The following is a 17,114-nucleotide window of genomic DNA, read 5'->3' as shown; positions in this document are numbered from 1 at the left end:
ACAACATTTTGATGTCTAGGCTTTTGAAAATATTACCCAGAATGCATTAGATTGTGAAATGGTGAATCACAGCCAGTTAAAGGTCCTCCATAACAATTCAATGATCCTGTATCAGGGTGAAATATGGTAGGTCATTGAATTTTGTAATGTAAAATTGAAAAATCCACTCCTATGAAAGTCAGGTCCAAGAACCTTTCACTCACACTTTTTTGAACTGCTGTACCAGAAAGTATTGCAAATGGGTGAGGCTGAATTTTTTATTTTTATTTATTTATAATAAAATTAAAATAAAATGTGGTATGATTGCCAATGAGACAGCTTTGGATTTATTATATATATATATAATTAGTACACATACATGTATATTGATTTTTATGTTGATTACTTCAACTATTATTGAAAGATTTCCTCCTGGCATAAAACAGTGGTCTTTTATTTCCCCTCCAAACGACCATTTATTGCTGCAATTGCTAATACTTTTTCATGTTTTTCCTATTATTAATAGGTTCTTTGAATTATTTAAAAAATATGACGGGTACAGGACAGGTCACTTAAAACTAAAGAAGCCGAAACAATTACAGGAAGTGCTAGACATAGCAAGATTTTTGTTAGATGAGCACCATGCCAACAGTGATCCTGAGATAGCGGAGAAAAAGGTCAAGTTACAACAACTCAAACTTGTACTAGAAATGTGCGTAATTCTATATGATCTAAATCATAAAATATCATCAAATTCATACTTATTTTATCTCTACTGCAAACATAAAAAAATAATAGGTACCAATAAATTATTCCAGTATATTCCAATATGAAATTTACATTTTGTTAAAGTTTTGAATTCTCGTTTTACCTGTTCTGATGAAATCCATGAAAATTAGTATGCAATGAATAATAATTATATTAAATTTCACACTAAAGTTTTAATATCTTGGGTAATGACAAACAAAAAATGTACATGTACCATGATTTAGGGGAATTTGAAATTTAGAGTTATCTACGATATTTTTTTAAAGACCTCTAAAATTGGACCTTTTACTCTACAGGGGTCCCTTAACTTTAGGAATATGGTTTACATGTATATAAGTATAGGGGCATTCAAGGTTAGGGTTTGGTTTAAGGATTTTTAGTTAGTGTTCAGTATGGGTTTGGGAAGTGGATAGTTTAGTATAGCTCTATCATTGGCTGGGACCCTAAATTAAAAGAAAATATGATATCTGTGAGTAATATGACCATATCTAATTTGAAAATCTTTAGGTACGGTCATTTTTCTGGAATAAATCGTAAGGTTCAACTGAAGTATCAACCTTATGGTAACCCAAAGAAATCATCAAGTGAAGAGGGTGGGTACTATCATCAATATTTAACTGTACAAATGGTAGTCAGATTGTAATGATGAAAAAATTATCTAAATTTTGGGGAAAAGACATAAAATTGTTAAAGGGGAAGTGAATTTATCATTACTGTATACTCAGTTAAATGACGGTTGCTTCTACTGGGCTTGAACATTTAAGCATATCAATGCAAACTTAAGCATATCAAAAAAAATTTAAGCATATAAATAAGAATTTAAGCATATCAATAAAAATTTAAGCATATCAATTATAGCTATAAACATGATAAAAGGAAATTACTTCAAGTTACTTAAGTTGAGGTAGTTATATAAAATTTAGGAAGTCACTTTTTTATGGCCCCACAACAAAGCTGTCGGTGCCATATAGTTCTACCCTTGTCTGAAATTCCGAAATTCCGTCTTTCCGTAATTCCCTCATTCCGTCATTCCGCAACAAACCATTATACAGAATTTTTTTCTAAACGCCTTCAGATATTGGGCTGATTTTTGGTATGTGAGACTACCATCATGTTTGTGTCCACATGTGTTCATATTGAAATTGCAGATTTTTCAACTTTTTGGGACGGGGCCATTGGTGTCGCTTTGACACATCTAGTTTTAAATAATATTTATACAATTTGGTTGAAAATTTTAAGGAGATACTGTAATTTATTTAGACAAAAATGAACTCATTCAAAAAAAAGGAGATATTAAAAAGAAGATGTGGTATGATTGTACATGAGACAACTTTCTACAAAAGACCAAAATGACAAAGGAATTAACAGCTTCAGGTCACTGTACGGCCTTCAACAATGAGCAAAGCCCATACCCTTTTGAATGATACCACAATCAAACTGCATCTAAAAGATTGACAGATTGTTGTCATTTTCTTAAAAGCCCTACATTTAGCGGAAATAAAATGTTATCATAATTGTAATGTCCAATTATTTTAGTTAGATTTGAGAAAAATTACCTTGATTATATGATTAATAATTTCATGATTACAATTTGACAATCAGTTTACACATCTATGTTTACCATTAGTGTAGTCCTAATATTGTTGTGGTGATGGTGGCATGTTTCAGTATGGAGGTGGCATGCTTATACATATCACATTACCTTTAAGCTTGTTTGTATCCTGTATTTAGCTGCTTGGTGTGGAATTAATATTTTGTTTGCTTACATTCCTTATATTTTGTTATTTGCATAATACCTTGAAACCCATGTTTTCCCATTGTTTTTATTTTGTTGTAAAGCATGGTTAAATGACCACAATGGTGTTTGATTGTGAAAGTTTTGATCCCAGTACTAGTGTTGTTACATGTACTTGGATGGAGAGTTGTCTCATTGGCACTCATACCACATCTTCCTATATATATCTACTCAAAGTTTTCTCTAGATTTCATGCAGCATTGCAAATCTACTAACTAATTTTTGTTGCTGTTGCTTTATTTTAGCAAGTAGAATAACAATGTCCCTAACCTTTTAATTCTAATTTGTATGCTGATTTATTGCTGCATAGGACAGTTAGAATTTGCTAAGCTTCAAAACCTTCATAATGAAGTTGCAATCATTTACATATATACTGTAATTTCTGAAAACTTTGTATGCAAATTATTATGATAGTAATTAATTGTTTGACATGGATAAAAAATGCTAAATTTATTTTGAATTCTAGAAGTTGTATGTACTAAAAATGCGCTATCAAAATTTTAGATGGGATTTTTAATTTTTGAAAATCTAAACCTATGCAATATTTGCAATAATAAAAACAGCAAAAATTTCTAAAATTACAGTATATCATGCAAGTTATTATTTAAGAAGATAGAGATAATTTATAATTATAAACTTTCGATTTGAAACACCCGTAGGTACAAATTCACTGGTATCCATCGTAAGATACAGCTAAAACATCAGCCGTCAGGGAGACCCCTGGGGACTTCAAGTGAGGGTTTGTAGGCATAACTGTGTGAATTTAACTATTAACAGGTTTTGTTATAAAAAAAATACAAATTCAGAACTCATTCTACATCTTTTCAAATGAATAGAAACAGTGTTCTCTAATTTTTGTGCTATATTCACATTTCCTGTCCGGTGTGAGAAAAATGTTTCTTCTCACTAGTGAAAATCTGTTCTCAGCAAATGATTAGTCGAAATTTGATTATGACGTCTAAATGTTTTGTTTTCATCTGAGTTTTCCTATTGTGACGCCATGAAAAAAGGCGGCAATGCCCGATGACGTCGCATATAAAGAACACAAGTGTCTAAAAATCTTTGAAAATTAAGGATAAAAATCATCAGAGAAACAGATTCCGACACTATAACTCGTGTGTTACGATATTTCTCCACTCTCGACAGTTAAATTTTAGTTATTTAAAAAGCTTGGGAAGCCTCGCATTTTAAATAATAAAATTTAACTGTCTCGAGTGGAGAAATATCGTAATACACTTGTTTCAGTGTAGGAATCTATATTTCTCCCCTAGGTTTTGGTTTAGCATCATGATATTGTGATGCTCTATTTCTGAATGTTATTCTGTTTCAATAGATTTTCTTGAAAATGTGTTATAGATGTGATTTTTAGTAACAAGATGGAATTCAAAATTTCTGTGTTTATTAGGATGCTAAATGAAATATCTGGGGAGAAATGAAATATTTATTTGTTGTGTTAATTTTTCTTTTACCTAAAATTGCATCAGCTTAAAAAAAAATTACAATTTAAATACGCTCTTCAGTTAGACCCTTTTTTGTTGAATGAGTTCTGAAAAGTCACTCTTGATTGCGTTTTTAAAATGTTAGTTTCTAGTTAAAGTTGGTTCCAACAGTTTAGTTTACGAGTTAAAAAAAAAACGTAATTGTTGAAATTACAGAATTGATAAGTTGGTGTGTTAAATGTTGTTTTAATTTCCCAATAGAATTGCTGTTTGCAAGTAAATGTATTGAAAATCTGCGACCAATATCATATCATATTAATTGTTTGTTTGTTCCTTCCCAGTTTAATAAATATACATGTACATAAAATTGTTATTACAATTATTTCTCTATATAACATTGAACGTTCATTATATATATATGAATTGTTTTCTTTATATTGAACATTATTGCATTAGAATATTTTTTATCAGATATGAATATGAAATTTAATGTAATGTGGATTCATTTATTTTCATGGATACCAATTTTCATGGATTAAGGAAACTTACATGTTTGTGGATATTTGATTTCGTGGTATTGTTGAAGTCTGTATACAAGCCTATAGCAAATTTGTTATTCGTTGAACATTTAATTTCCTGGTTCACCTGTACCCACGAAATCCACAAATATTGGTATCAAACGAATAATAATGAATCCACAGTATACATTTTATATATGTATGTATATATATGAATTATGCTTGATGTATGAATATGTTTTATGCTGTTATTTGATGTATACACTTTGCCGTTATTACGTTAATTTGTTTGTTACATTCTGTGAGGTGGGTCTCATTGGGGTCTAAGCATGACGTGGGATTGCCGATTTTTTGTAAGCGTGACACGTGAAAGTCAAATTATTGTGGCGTGAAAACGGGAAATGAGGTCTTGCGACACCCGGGAAATGACAAAAAAATGAGAATTGCTTACGTACATAGTGTAAGCGGGATACAGGAATCTGACAAAACAGTAAACGGGATCCAGGATCAGAACCCCCCAATGAGACCCCCTGTGACGCATTATTTTAATTTATTTGTTCACCTAGACTCAAAATTACACTGGGCTTTATATTCCAAGTCTTCATATCGAAATATAGATTCTACAACTTTTTCAATTATTTGATATTTCTTCTCTAGAGACAGTTAAATTTTCTAATTTAAAACCTGTAGCTTTCCAAGTAGAGAAAATAACTTAAAATTAGGTAGAAAAAATGCAAAATACATATCTGTTATTTATTCATTTAACATTGGTTTCTTCTTTCAAGATATGATATTATCATATAAACTACAGTGCAAGTAAAAATATCATTGAAAATTCAAATTATCTGATCAAGTAGTCATGAGCATCAATATATTTTGACATTTTGTCTTGTGCTTAAAGTGAAAGAGTTCTCATTCTCATGTCTAGATAATAATAATTAGTTCTCATGATTAGATCAAAACACTTTGAAAACATAAGAGATCCTGTTCTTTAAGTAAGATTTAATGAGTTCATTTTCTCTCTGTGAAACCAAAAGAATTCTTAATCTCTCATGAAGATCTAGATCATGTTCTTTACTTTAAAAGAGAGACAGTAATTAGACAATAAAATGTCAATGGTATTTTTAAATGCAGTGTATGCTATAATTTTTTTCTTCAACTTATATATATGTATATATACCATTTCAGTTTTTGACTTAGAAATTGAAACTGGAGACAGCAGTGGTAATTTTAGTTTTAGAATTGATCATTGCTGCAGTGTGCTTATTAAGTTACCTCCCTTTTACCCTGAAACTAGCTGTTTTTTTTTATATTCAAGAAATTACTTTTATTAGGAAATATTGGGTGTCTTAGTTAGAATTAAATCCTATTACTCAATAGCAGCAGTTCCTAATACAATTTTGATGATTTTTTTGATATAGTTATATATATATTTATAGATTTGAGACAAGCTAATATTAATTGTTTTATTAACTCTGAACATTAAAATACTATCCATTCTAATATTTATATATATATGGCTTCATGCCATCACTGTTGGTTTCTGAAGCTTATCATTAATCTCATCATTAACATTTGGATCTTTGATTCAACAGAATTGGATATTAGTACATTGTTATCCCTTGGTGATTGTCATTCAATTCTGGTATGTGGTATAGAATAATTGAGAATTTAAGACAATAATTTTGAAAATGATAATTTATAAGTTATCATTTTTGCATTAAGTGACAAAAAGCTGTTCATGACTAATCTTTTTTTTAATATTGTACATTCATGTTGATATAACTCTAATGGAATTGGCGGAAACTTTTAATAGGTAACTTAATGGGCAACACCACCATATAACAACAAGAATAAGTTGCTGTTTGTCTGCGCCTCCAATTCATTGTTTTGATTAAAATCCTTCCCTTCATTTAATGCTGCTTTTAATGTTAAGGGTAAAAATATATTTGTAGATTTTCTTAGTATCCATAAACATTTGGTGCTTCAAAATGCCAAGGAGGGAAAAATCCTTTGTACATCAATCAAAATTGAGGGGTTTCAGATTTATAGATTTACCTTTGAGAATCTCGTATGGTATCTATAATGCTGGTTGCGTCAGCATGCAAAAAAAAACAACATTTGAACACCCCCCCCCAAAAAAGAAATTAAGTAAATGGAGGGGTTTGATATCAGATTTAATTTTCCTTATCAACTGGTACCATTGCTGAGTGCTTTATTATACTAAGTGTGAAAAAAAAATCATTTGTACGAACAAAATAAAAAAATTAAGTGTTATAGGTTTACAGATTTTTCTTATCATCCTCTAATGGTATCCATAAATGCTGGGTGCTTCTTGCTATTTGTTTGGAAATAATTTGTACAAGACATAAATTGGAAGGGGTTAGGATTTACAGATTTCTCTTTTTAGCCCTACATAGTTATGGTAGTATCATTTTACACAAACCAAAAAATGGAAAGGGTTCAATTTACAGATTTCCCTTTTAGACTCATACAGGTCCCTAAATGCTGGGTTGCTTCATCATGCTAATTATTACTTAGAGTATTAGTACTTAGACCTTGCTTGCAATCATCAATTTAAATGGAACAGTGATTCTGTAGTGATACTGATCTTTTACTAATATTTGATCTTGGTGAACAGATAAGAAATCATATCATTTTTCGTTAACAATGTTGTTGTTGATGTCACCTAAACATTCATCTCTAACAACATTAATAAATCTGTGAAGGTCGCATTTCATTTGATTGGTGCGTTTGATTATTGAAACATTTTAAAGGAAAGTTTTGTTAAAACTGCTAATTACATATTAAAAAAGATTTGTGGTGCGTGTGATTATTGAAACATTTTAAAGGAAAGTTTTGTTAAAATTGCTTATTACATATTAAAAAAAGATTTAGGCGTAGGGTGCTAGAATGAAATTTTTTTTCGTATACATTTTTCAATAAAAAGCAAAATTAATGATATTTTTCAACGAAATTTGAATTTGAATATGTAAATTATTTGTTCATTGGTTTTATGTTTTATTGTGATGTTTACAGTTTCTTAATTTTAATAAAGTATTTAATCTGAACATGCTACAAATTATATCTACAAATATATATTTCTGTGTCTTTATTTTCGTAAAACATTTAATATTTGTTTTATGCATATTATAGATGATATTCCTAGACCGCCATCTTTGTTACTGATTGCTAAATGGGGAGGGGAGCTAACTCCAGCTGGAAAAATCCAAGCAGAGGATCTTGGGAAAGCATTCAGAACCCTTTATCCAGGAGGTCAGGGTAAAGTTAACTTTTAAGAAGTAGACAGTTCTTTAAACTGCTAGCTTGAATAAATGTTCAAGAACTTTTGTCTTTTTGTTTGTAATTAGGGCTATTCCATAAAAAAATGTATGGGGGGTTGGAAGGCAGTTTTTGTCAGCACCCGCCACCCAGACAATTGTAATTGAGAATTATAGTGCATTACAGTGTGAAAAGTTGCTCTGATACCCATCACCTATGTATTATTAATACAATGTGCCTTCCAACCCCCAACCACCCCCCATACATTTTTTTTTGGAATAGCCCTTATGACAACAGAATTGAGCAAAAACTGGTCAAACAGAAGTTTAAGCAGATGTTGTACCTAGATAATTGCATTGGTTTTATACACATTAAGGAAAAAATGTGCAGAGCTACCTTGCATTTAGGTATCTGTTATGAACTTTGTGTGACCTAGTACTATGGAATTCTGGTCTAGCATACAACAGGGGAAAACTGTTCATATAAAAATGACGTGGTGTTATTACCAAAGAGACAACTCTACACAAGAGATAAAGTGACACAGAAACTAACAATTGATAAATTTCTGACTTTTAACGCATTTAAAAATCTGTGTGTTAATTGTATTACAGATTTTAATAATAGGTCAAATTCAAATCTCAGCATTCAGTTTTTATACGACCGCAAAAATTTTATTTTTTTGGTCGTATATTGCTATCACGTTGGCGTCGTCGTCTTCGTCGTCGTCGTCGTCGTCGTCCGAATACTTTTAGTTTTCGCACTCTAACTTTAGTAAAAGTGAATAGAAATCAATGAAATTTTAACACAAGGTTTATGACCACAAAAGGAAGGTTGGGATTGATTTTGGGAGTTTTGGTCCCAACATTTTAGGAATTAGGGGCCAAAAAGGGCCCAAATAAGCATTTTCTTGGTTTTCGCACTATAACTTTAGTTTAAGTGAATAGAAATCTATGAAATTTTGACACAAGGTTTATGACCACTAAAGGAAGGTTGGGATTAATTTTGGGAGTTTTGGTTCCAACAGTTTAGGAATAAAGGGCCAAAAAAGGGCCCAAATAAGCATTATTCTTGGTTTTCGCACAATAACTTTAGTATAAGTAAATAGAAATCAATGAAATTTTAACACAAGGTTTATGACCACAAAAGGAAGGTTGGGATTGATTTTGGGAGTTTTGGTTCCAACATTTTAGGAATTAGGGGCCAAAAAGGGCCCAAATAAGCATTTTCTTGGTTTTCGCACTATAACTTTAGTTTAAGTGAATAGAAATCTATGAAATTTTAACACAAGGTTTATGACCACAAAAGGAAGGTTGGGATTGATTTTTGGAGTTGAGGTCACAACAGTTTATGAATTAGGGGCCAAAAAGGGGCCCAAATAAGCATTATTTTTGGTTTTTGCACCATAACTTTAGTATAAGTAAATAGAAATCTATGCAATTTAAACACAAGGTTTATGACCATAAAAGGAAGGTTGGGTTTGATTTTGGGAGTTTTGGTCCTAACAGTTTAGAAATAAGGGGCCCAAAGGGTCCAAAATTGAACATTGTGTGATTTCATCAAAAATTGAATAATTGGGGTTCTTTGATATGCCAAATCTAACTATGTATGTAGATTCTTAATTTTTGGTCCCGTTTTCAAATTGGTCTACATTAAGGTCCAAAGGGTCCAAAATTAAACTAAGTTTGATTTTAACAAAAATTGAATCCTTGGGGTTCTTTGATATGCTGAATTTGAAAATGTACTTACATTTTTAATTATTGGCCTAGTTTTCAAGTTGGTCCAAATGGGGGTCCAAAATTAAACTTTGTTTGATTTCATCAAGGAGGTTATATTAGAAGGAGAGTGAACACTCTGCTTGATACAAAATTAGCATCCCCAGGATAGCAGTTCGATCAGAGAAAAATGATCGAATTATAAAGAAACCGACATGTTTATCACCCACTTGACATCGCCCTCTGATGTACCAGGCTGTTACCGCGAGCAGTTCGGGCTAATAGATAAATCGCATATGTCACGTGGTTGTTATCAGTGAGTGGGTCATTAAAGTTCAGGTGTATTTTTGGTAACAATGCAGTGTATAGGTGTTTACGATTTGGAAAAAGATTGGACGCGCAATTTCAAAATCAATCGTCTGTCTACCGTGAAAAAAGATAAAGAAATGACAAAGTTATGAGGGTTTAAAGGAAAGTTAGTGTGCGATTTTTATTCAACACTACATTGCTTTAAACAAAGATTTTCGCTTCACCTGTCAATTCCTGTTGATGAGAATTGGCAGGTAATAATCATAGAAAATATACGAATATGCAAAGTACTTTAGTTACGGTGACCGGTAACGACCGGAAAGAGTATTTGCAATTGAAACATTGAGAAATTTATCGGGAACAACGTAAAAGTACTTTCTGTTGATACTAACATTGACGGCAATGAGACAGATGTTCGTTTCATTTCTATTGGTTAGAAGTTAACTTTTAACATAAATTTTTTATTTTTAATTACTTAATAAAAAATATCACAAAAAATCGTATTAATATGTCAATAATTATATTTCCGGTCAGTTTATGACACCTCAGGTGTTTCCGTTCTTACTCGGGTATGTAATTAGGACAAAATCTCCCTCTGTGACAGAGTCGATCTCAAGTAATTAACACCCACTTACAGAAAAGTCGGTAACATTTTATGTGTAATTATCGTCTTTCGTCCTCTCTCCTTCTAATATAACCTCCTTGATTTCATCAAAAATTGAATAAATGGGTTCTTTGATATGCCAAATCTAACTGTGTATGTAGATTCTTAATTTTTGGTCCAGTTTTCAAATTGGCCTACATTAAGGTCCAAAGGGTCCAAAATTAAACTAAGTTTGATTTTAACAAAAATTGAATTCTTGGGCTTATTTGATATGCTTTATCTAAATATGTACTTTGATTTTTGATTATGGGCCCAGTTTTCAAGTTGGTCCAAATCAGGATTCCATATCAAGTATTGTGCAATAGCAAGAAATTTTCAATTGCACAGTATTGCACAATAGCAAGAAATATCTAATTGCACAATATTGTGCAATAGCAATTAATTTTCAATTGGAGTTATCTTTCTTTGTATAGAATAGTAGTTGATAATATATGTTGGAAATTTGCCAGACATGACTATGATGTCATTTTCTATTTGTATTTGCCAATAACTTTATGTAAATAACTTCATTGGAAATTTGCCAATATAAAATGTTGCTGATGAAGCTTTTTTTGCTTATCTTATCTAAAATGTTTTTAGATAATGTATGTTGGACATTTGCCAGACATGACTATGATGTCATTTTCTATTTTTATTTGCCAATAACTTTATGTAAATAACTTCATTGGAAATTTGCCAATATAAAATGTTGCTGATGAAGTTTTTTTTATTGTTTTATACAATAAACAATGTATATTCACTTTTACTACCAACCAATCTTTACCATTCAGTGATTACAAGCACTTTATTTAACATTTTAATATTTTATGATGTATTTAAAAGAGTAGTTATTGTTGCAAACTCCATTAGAAATTTGAATTGATATCAGTTTTGGAAAAAGGGAAACGGGGATGTGAAAAAAAGGGGGGGGGGGGGGTGTAAATTTTTCTCATTTCAGATTTCATAAATAAAAAGAAAATTTCTTCAAACATTTTTTTGAGAGGATTAATATTCAACAGCATAGTGAATTGCTCAAAGGCAAAAAAAAACTTTTAAGTTCATTAGACCACATTCATTCTGTGTCAGAAACCTATGCTGTGTCAACTATTTAATTTTAGATTTAAAAAGTTTGAAGAAGAAATCTTTAATTGATTTGTAAAATCTTGACATTTGTTTTGTGTAAAAAAAACACCATGTAATGTCAAAAATTTGATCACAATCCAAATTCAGAGCTGTATCACGCTTGAATGTTTTGTCCATACTTGCCCCAACTGTTCAGGGTTCGACCTCTGCGGTCGTATAAAGCTGCGCCCTGCGGAGCACCTGGTTTACCTTAGAATATTTTTTGTCCTGCATCAGATATTTGACACTGAATGTTAAGTAATAGTTATCAAAGGTACCAGGATTATAATTTAGTACGCCAGATGCGCGTTTCGTCTACATAAGACTCATCAGTGACGCTCATATCAATATATTTATAAAGCCAAACAATTACAAAGTTGAAGAGCATTGAGGATCCAAAATTCCAAAAAGTTGTGCCAAATACGGCTAAGGAAATCTATGCCTGGAATAAGAAAATCCTTAGTTTTTCGAAAAATTTAAACTTTTGTTAACAGGAAATTTATAAAAACAAATGACCACATTATTGATATTCATATCAACACCGAAGTGTTGACTACTGGGCTGGTGATAACCTCGGGGACGAAACGTCCACCAGCAGTGGCATCGACCCAGTGGTGTTAATAGTTATCAAAGGTACCAGGATTATAATTTAGTACGCCAGACGCGCGTTTCGTCTACATAAGACTCATCAGTGACGCTCATATCAAAATATTTATAAAGCCAAACAATTACAAAGTTAAAGAGCATTGAGGATCCAAAATTCCAAAAAGTTGTGCCAAATACGGCTAAGGAAATCTATGCCTGGAACAGTTAATCATCATTTGAATTTTTTGTTGAACAGGTCAGTTTTACATAATATGTCAAATTTAAACCTCATTATTTAGTTTATTCCCTTTAGATTTTGTTTTCCTGCATCAAATATTTGCCACTGAACAGTTAATTATCAATTGATTTTTTTCTTGTGAACAGGTCAGTTTGAGACACCAGGCCTTGGTTTCCTCAGATTACACAGCACCTTCAGACATGACCTGAAAATTTATGCATCAGACGAAGGAAGAGTTCAGATGACCGCAGCAGCTTTCACTAAGGTAAGTCAGGAATGTAGTATGCATTGTTAAGGATGTACTTAGGTGAGGTTAGGTAAAAATTAAGAAATTAAGAAATTAAAATTGATACTACAAGCTGGTAGAGTATCAATTAAGGATAAAGATAAGCTAAAAATATTGATAGGTCATGGACCTCCTTTTCGAGATATTTGAGACTTGAAATATGGCGGGAAAAGGCTGACTCCGACTTTTACCTTATATTTTATTTGCATTGTATTATTTTGGTCTCAAAACAAAAGAAAGAAAATCAAGAATCTTTTAAAATTTTGGTAAATGACCTTTCATGAGTATTCAGTGTCATATGAAAAAATAAATGGGTGCTATGGGGCAAAATATTTTAGATTGTATTCTATGGAAAAACACAAAGGAGTCTGAACATTTGACACAAATTCCAAAACCTCACCTAAGTACATCCTTAAGGACTTGATACTGTAAATTCAGAAAATATTGTGTGCATTTATGGCAAAATTTAAAGAGTGGACTAAAATGCGAGATAAATTAATGTGTTTTTATGAAAATCTACAGTTACATAAATATGTATCAGATATAGGAATGCAAGTTTTTATTATCACAATACTTATTCAGTTTCATAATTTGCATTGATATTATAAAATGTTCTAGATAATTTTGGAATTGACAAACAGAATTTAAAAGGAGGCTACACTGTAGCAAAATGTCCTGCACGTTTGTTATCAGCTGTTTGTAATAATTTCATGAATAAACTGCAACAACCAGCATTTTTAACAAGACATTAATGCAAAAATTATAGGTTGCATAATACTAAGTATAATAGTAAAATTTGACCTACGAATATTTTTGCATTACTGCACTTTTTGAATCTATATGTTTAAGAAACATCATTGTCTTTGATGAGCACAATTTTTGCAATCTTACCAATCATCAAAGAAAAAATATAATGCTATAGACAAGAAAAAACGTCAACAGATTCTTATAAACTACTAATATGAAATAAAGAGATGTGGTATGATTGTTAATGAGGCGTTATCCACCAGAGCTCAAATAATGGAGATAAAAGCAATTTCAACTCCGTGAATGGCCTTCAACAATGAGAAAAAACACATACTGTATAGTCAGGTTTAAAAGGACTCAATATGAAAAATGTTAAACAATTCAAAGGAGAAAATTAATGGCCCAATTCCTATAATAAAATTGATAAAGGAAATGGGGAATGTGTCAAAGCGACAACAACCCAACCATAGAGTAGACAACCAATGTGTCTTCAATGTAGCGAGAAACTCCTGCACCCGGAGATGTCCTTCAGCTGGCCCCTTAAAAAATATGTATACTAGTACAGTGATAATGGACGTCATACTAAACTCCGAATTATACACAAGAAACTAAAATTAAAAATCATACAAGACTAACAAAGGCCAGAGGCTCCTGACTCGGGAGGGGCGCAAAAAATACCATTTATGAAAAATATGACAGACATGAGCTAACAAAAACACTGAATCAGAGGGCCTGGACATGATACAGACACATAGAAAATGTGGTGCCTAAACATGTATGTAGACACACAACCTCCCTCTAACCTGGGACAGCACAACAGTTGCAAATGATAAAGATTTTTCTCTGTTTCAGGGTATGTTAGCATTTGAAGGGGAGTTAACTCCAATCTTGGTCCAGATGGTAAAAAGTGCTAATACAAATGGTCTACTAGACAAGGAAGGAGAATCTAAACACCAGCACATGTAAGACGGGAAATTAGATACAGCTTTTCCAGAAACGTTGTATGGGGAGGTTAACTTTATTAAGACTTAACACTCATCTCTGAGTGAAAATTGATTTCCCAATCTTTGTGAAAAAGTACAAACATATATGATTTATCAATTACAACTTTGATTTTTGTACATTTTAGGAATAAATGAAGTCAAAGTCTTCATGTTGGTCTCCCCTAAATACATTGATTTTGGGAAAAGTTTTAAACAGAAGGAATATTCTTATATTTTTTTTAAATACTAATTTATACTAACTTACAGATACGCCATATCTCCTATCGTTTCTACTTTATAGTATGATTTATCCAGTCTAGCAATATTTGAGGAAAGTCTACAACAAACAAAATGGGATGTTGGGTATTTGTCAATGATACAGCAATCCAAAGACACAAATAATCAATAATACAGTGCATCATGCTACAATAGACGTTCGGGATGAAAATTTCAGGAACTCAATTTTCGGCTCTCCCTTGACACCATTTGCGAATATGGTGTTGAGGAAATGACAGATAGATGATAGTCCGTCGGAAGGGGACGATAAATGGCTGACCTGTGTTAAGAGCAAGCCATATCTCTTGCACGTTAAAGACACCCTTGTAGATTTCGAAAAGGAGCAGGCTAATGCCGTTACAAGGCAGCACTCGCATCCGCAAAGTGGAAAGGGATTAATATAAGTTGTAAAACTTGTTTCCCAATCCACTATAAATATGTTTAAACAATAGACAGATGCCTGTATAATCAAGCAGCTCTGAATCAACCTGGATTTATAAATCTGAACTATCACAACTGATGCTTCTGACAATAAACAGAGGCATTACTCTCATTATTAAGATATTGACAAATATAGTGTTTACCCATGTTAAATTAATAGCATAAATCATGACATTAAAGAATTATTTCTAAAAAAGATGTATTTGAATTATTTAAAAAAGTTTCACTATCTGTATAAAAAAAAATTTAAAAAAAAAATTCTTCCTGAAATTTTCAGAATTTTGCTTTCAATGTATATGTATCCACCCTATTTAATATATTTAATTTCATTTCTGTTACATTACAAAATTCATAATAGGGTCTATTATGAATTTTGTAATGCAACAGAAATGAAATATTTTCAAAATTTGGCAGCTTCAAGTTTTTAAAGAACACCTGGTCTTAAGTAAGACAACTTTTGTGGAATCAATGTGTGTTATTGTTGTTTTCAGAGTTTCATTTACTTGGTAAATAAATACACCAAGGCAAATTAAATAATATTTTACTTGCTTAATTAGTATATTTGATTTTCAGTCAATATTAAGAGAAATATTCAACGGAACATATTGTGAACTGTGACATAGTCGTTAACTGTTTAAATTTGTAAAAATGAATTTACATGCTTAACATTACTTTTCTTTCAATGTAAATATAAAGTAACTAAGAAAGTGAAGAAGAACATGGATGTATTCCATACCCGTAGCCTTGAAAACAAATAAGCACTGTTAAAGTCAACGTTTTGTTCGAATTGTGACTGTTAAAAGTCGAGTTTGTGAGTCCAAATAACCCCCCCTTGAAAATTCCTGGCTACGGGCCTCTATTCTCAGTGCCAGTCAGAAAATATCATTGATCAATGCACTTCTTAACCAATTGAATTAACCTGTGAAAGAAGTTATTAAATTATACTGTTACTCCAAAATAGGGAGTAATACAGGTCAGCCTTATTTTTCTGTCCAATGAAATTTGTATAAAAAAAACCCTTCCAAATCAAAACTGATTATTATTTTATTTTTGAGCAAGCTTGTTGAATTTAATTTTAAATTAGTAACAAAAAAGAAAGAGCAGTCATCAATACAATGCATTAAACAAACCAATAGGATATATAAGTATTCTGACATGCTTATATTATTATTATAACTGTCTGCTAAAAGTCTTCACCTACATAATAAGGTGGTGTTTTACATTTCTTTGCATATGTCTATCCCTTCGTCCCTTGGTCCATCCTGTATCAAGTTTAAGTTTGGGTTGTTAATGAAAATATGCTTTATATATAGCAATGCTCGTTCTGCTTAAGTACTATTTTTATTTAGCTACTTAGGGAAACATATGAAAATATTTCATTTGCATTTTATGTGTCTAATTGGATTGTTAAGGATCTGAATCCTTACAAGAGCTTTTCACACTTTTCAGATTGTTGATGAATGGCTTGAAATTTCATGATTTCAAAAATTGATGTTCAAGCCAGAAACTAATATATTATCAGAATTTTTTTTAAAAGTATTTTAACTTTTTTTTAATGTTAAAACAACCACAATGTAAATTATTTCAGGAATGATATCAGATATATAAGTGTAGCTCAAAGTATAGATATACTCATTTCTACAAAAGAATCAAATCAGAAACATTGTAAATGTATCTGCTTTCAAGAAAGACAACCCTTTTATAAAAAAACAATTAGAAAATACTCTTGAAAATAATGCAAAAAGTGTTTATGTCTAATGAATATGCTACAAAATTGCATTTATTTGTACATATAAAGTATAATTTATATACTAATGTGTAACTGTACAAGTGTGTAGCAGGGTATAGAAGAACTAAACAAAAAAAGTGTTACAAAGTTTGAGTATTTAAATAAAATAATTTTAACTATAAGCTTTTTGCAAGAGATGATCAATGATCATTGACAGCAACCCAAGCACATAAAAAAACCAAAAGAAACATCTACTTTTATA

General features: G+C 31.3%; 1 protein-coding gene across 23 annotated transcripts in view; it reads left to right on the top strand.

Annotated features, from left to right (window-relative positions):
* LOC143052212 (inositol hexakisphosphate and diphosphoinositol-pentakisphosphate kinase 2-like) overlaps positions 1-17,114 on the top strand; it is a 79,739-nt gene that overhangs the window by 17,725 nt on the left and 44,900 nt on the right. For 19 of the 23 annotated variants that reach the window (XM_076225185.1, XM_076225201.1, XM_076225200.1 and 16 more), the window contains 6 exons: positions 506-691; positions 1,255-1,340; positions 5,688-5,723; positions 7,656-7,781; positions 12,537-12,655; positions 14,276-14,385. In XM_076225185.1, coding sequence (XP_076081300.1) covers positions 506-691; positions 1,255-1,340; positions 5,688-5,723; positions 7,656-7,781; positions 12,537-12,655; positions 14,276-14,385 — 663 coding nt within the window. The remainder of the gene's footprint in view (positions 1-505; positions 692-1,254; positions 1,341-5,687; positions 5,724-7,655; positions 7,782-12,536; positions 12,656-14,275; positions 14,386-17,114) is intronic. The other 4 variants (XM_076225188.1, XM_076225195.1, XM_076225183.1 and 1 more) reach the window with 3 other exon arrangements.

Source organism: Mytilus galloprovincialis, chromosome 11, assembly GCF_965363235.1.
Source record: "Mytilus galloprovincialis chromosome 11, xbMytGall1.hap1.1, whole genome shotgun sequence".
Classification (NCBI taxonomy): Eukaryota; Metazoa; Mollusca; class Bivalvia; order Mytilida; family Mytilidae; genus Mytilus; species Mytilus galloprovincialis.
This window is presented reverse-complemented; position numbering and strand designations above follow the sequence as displayed.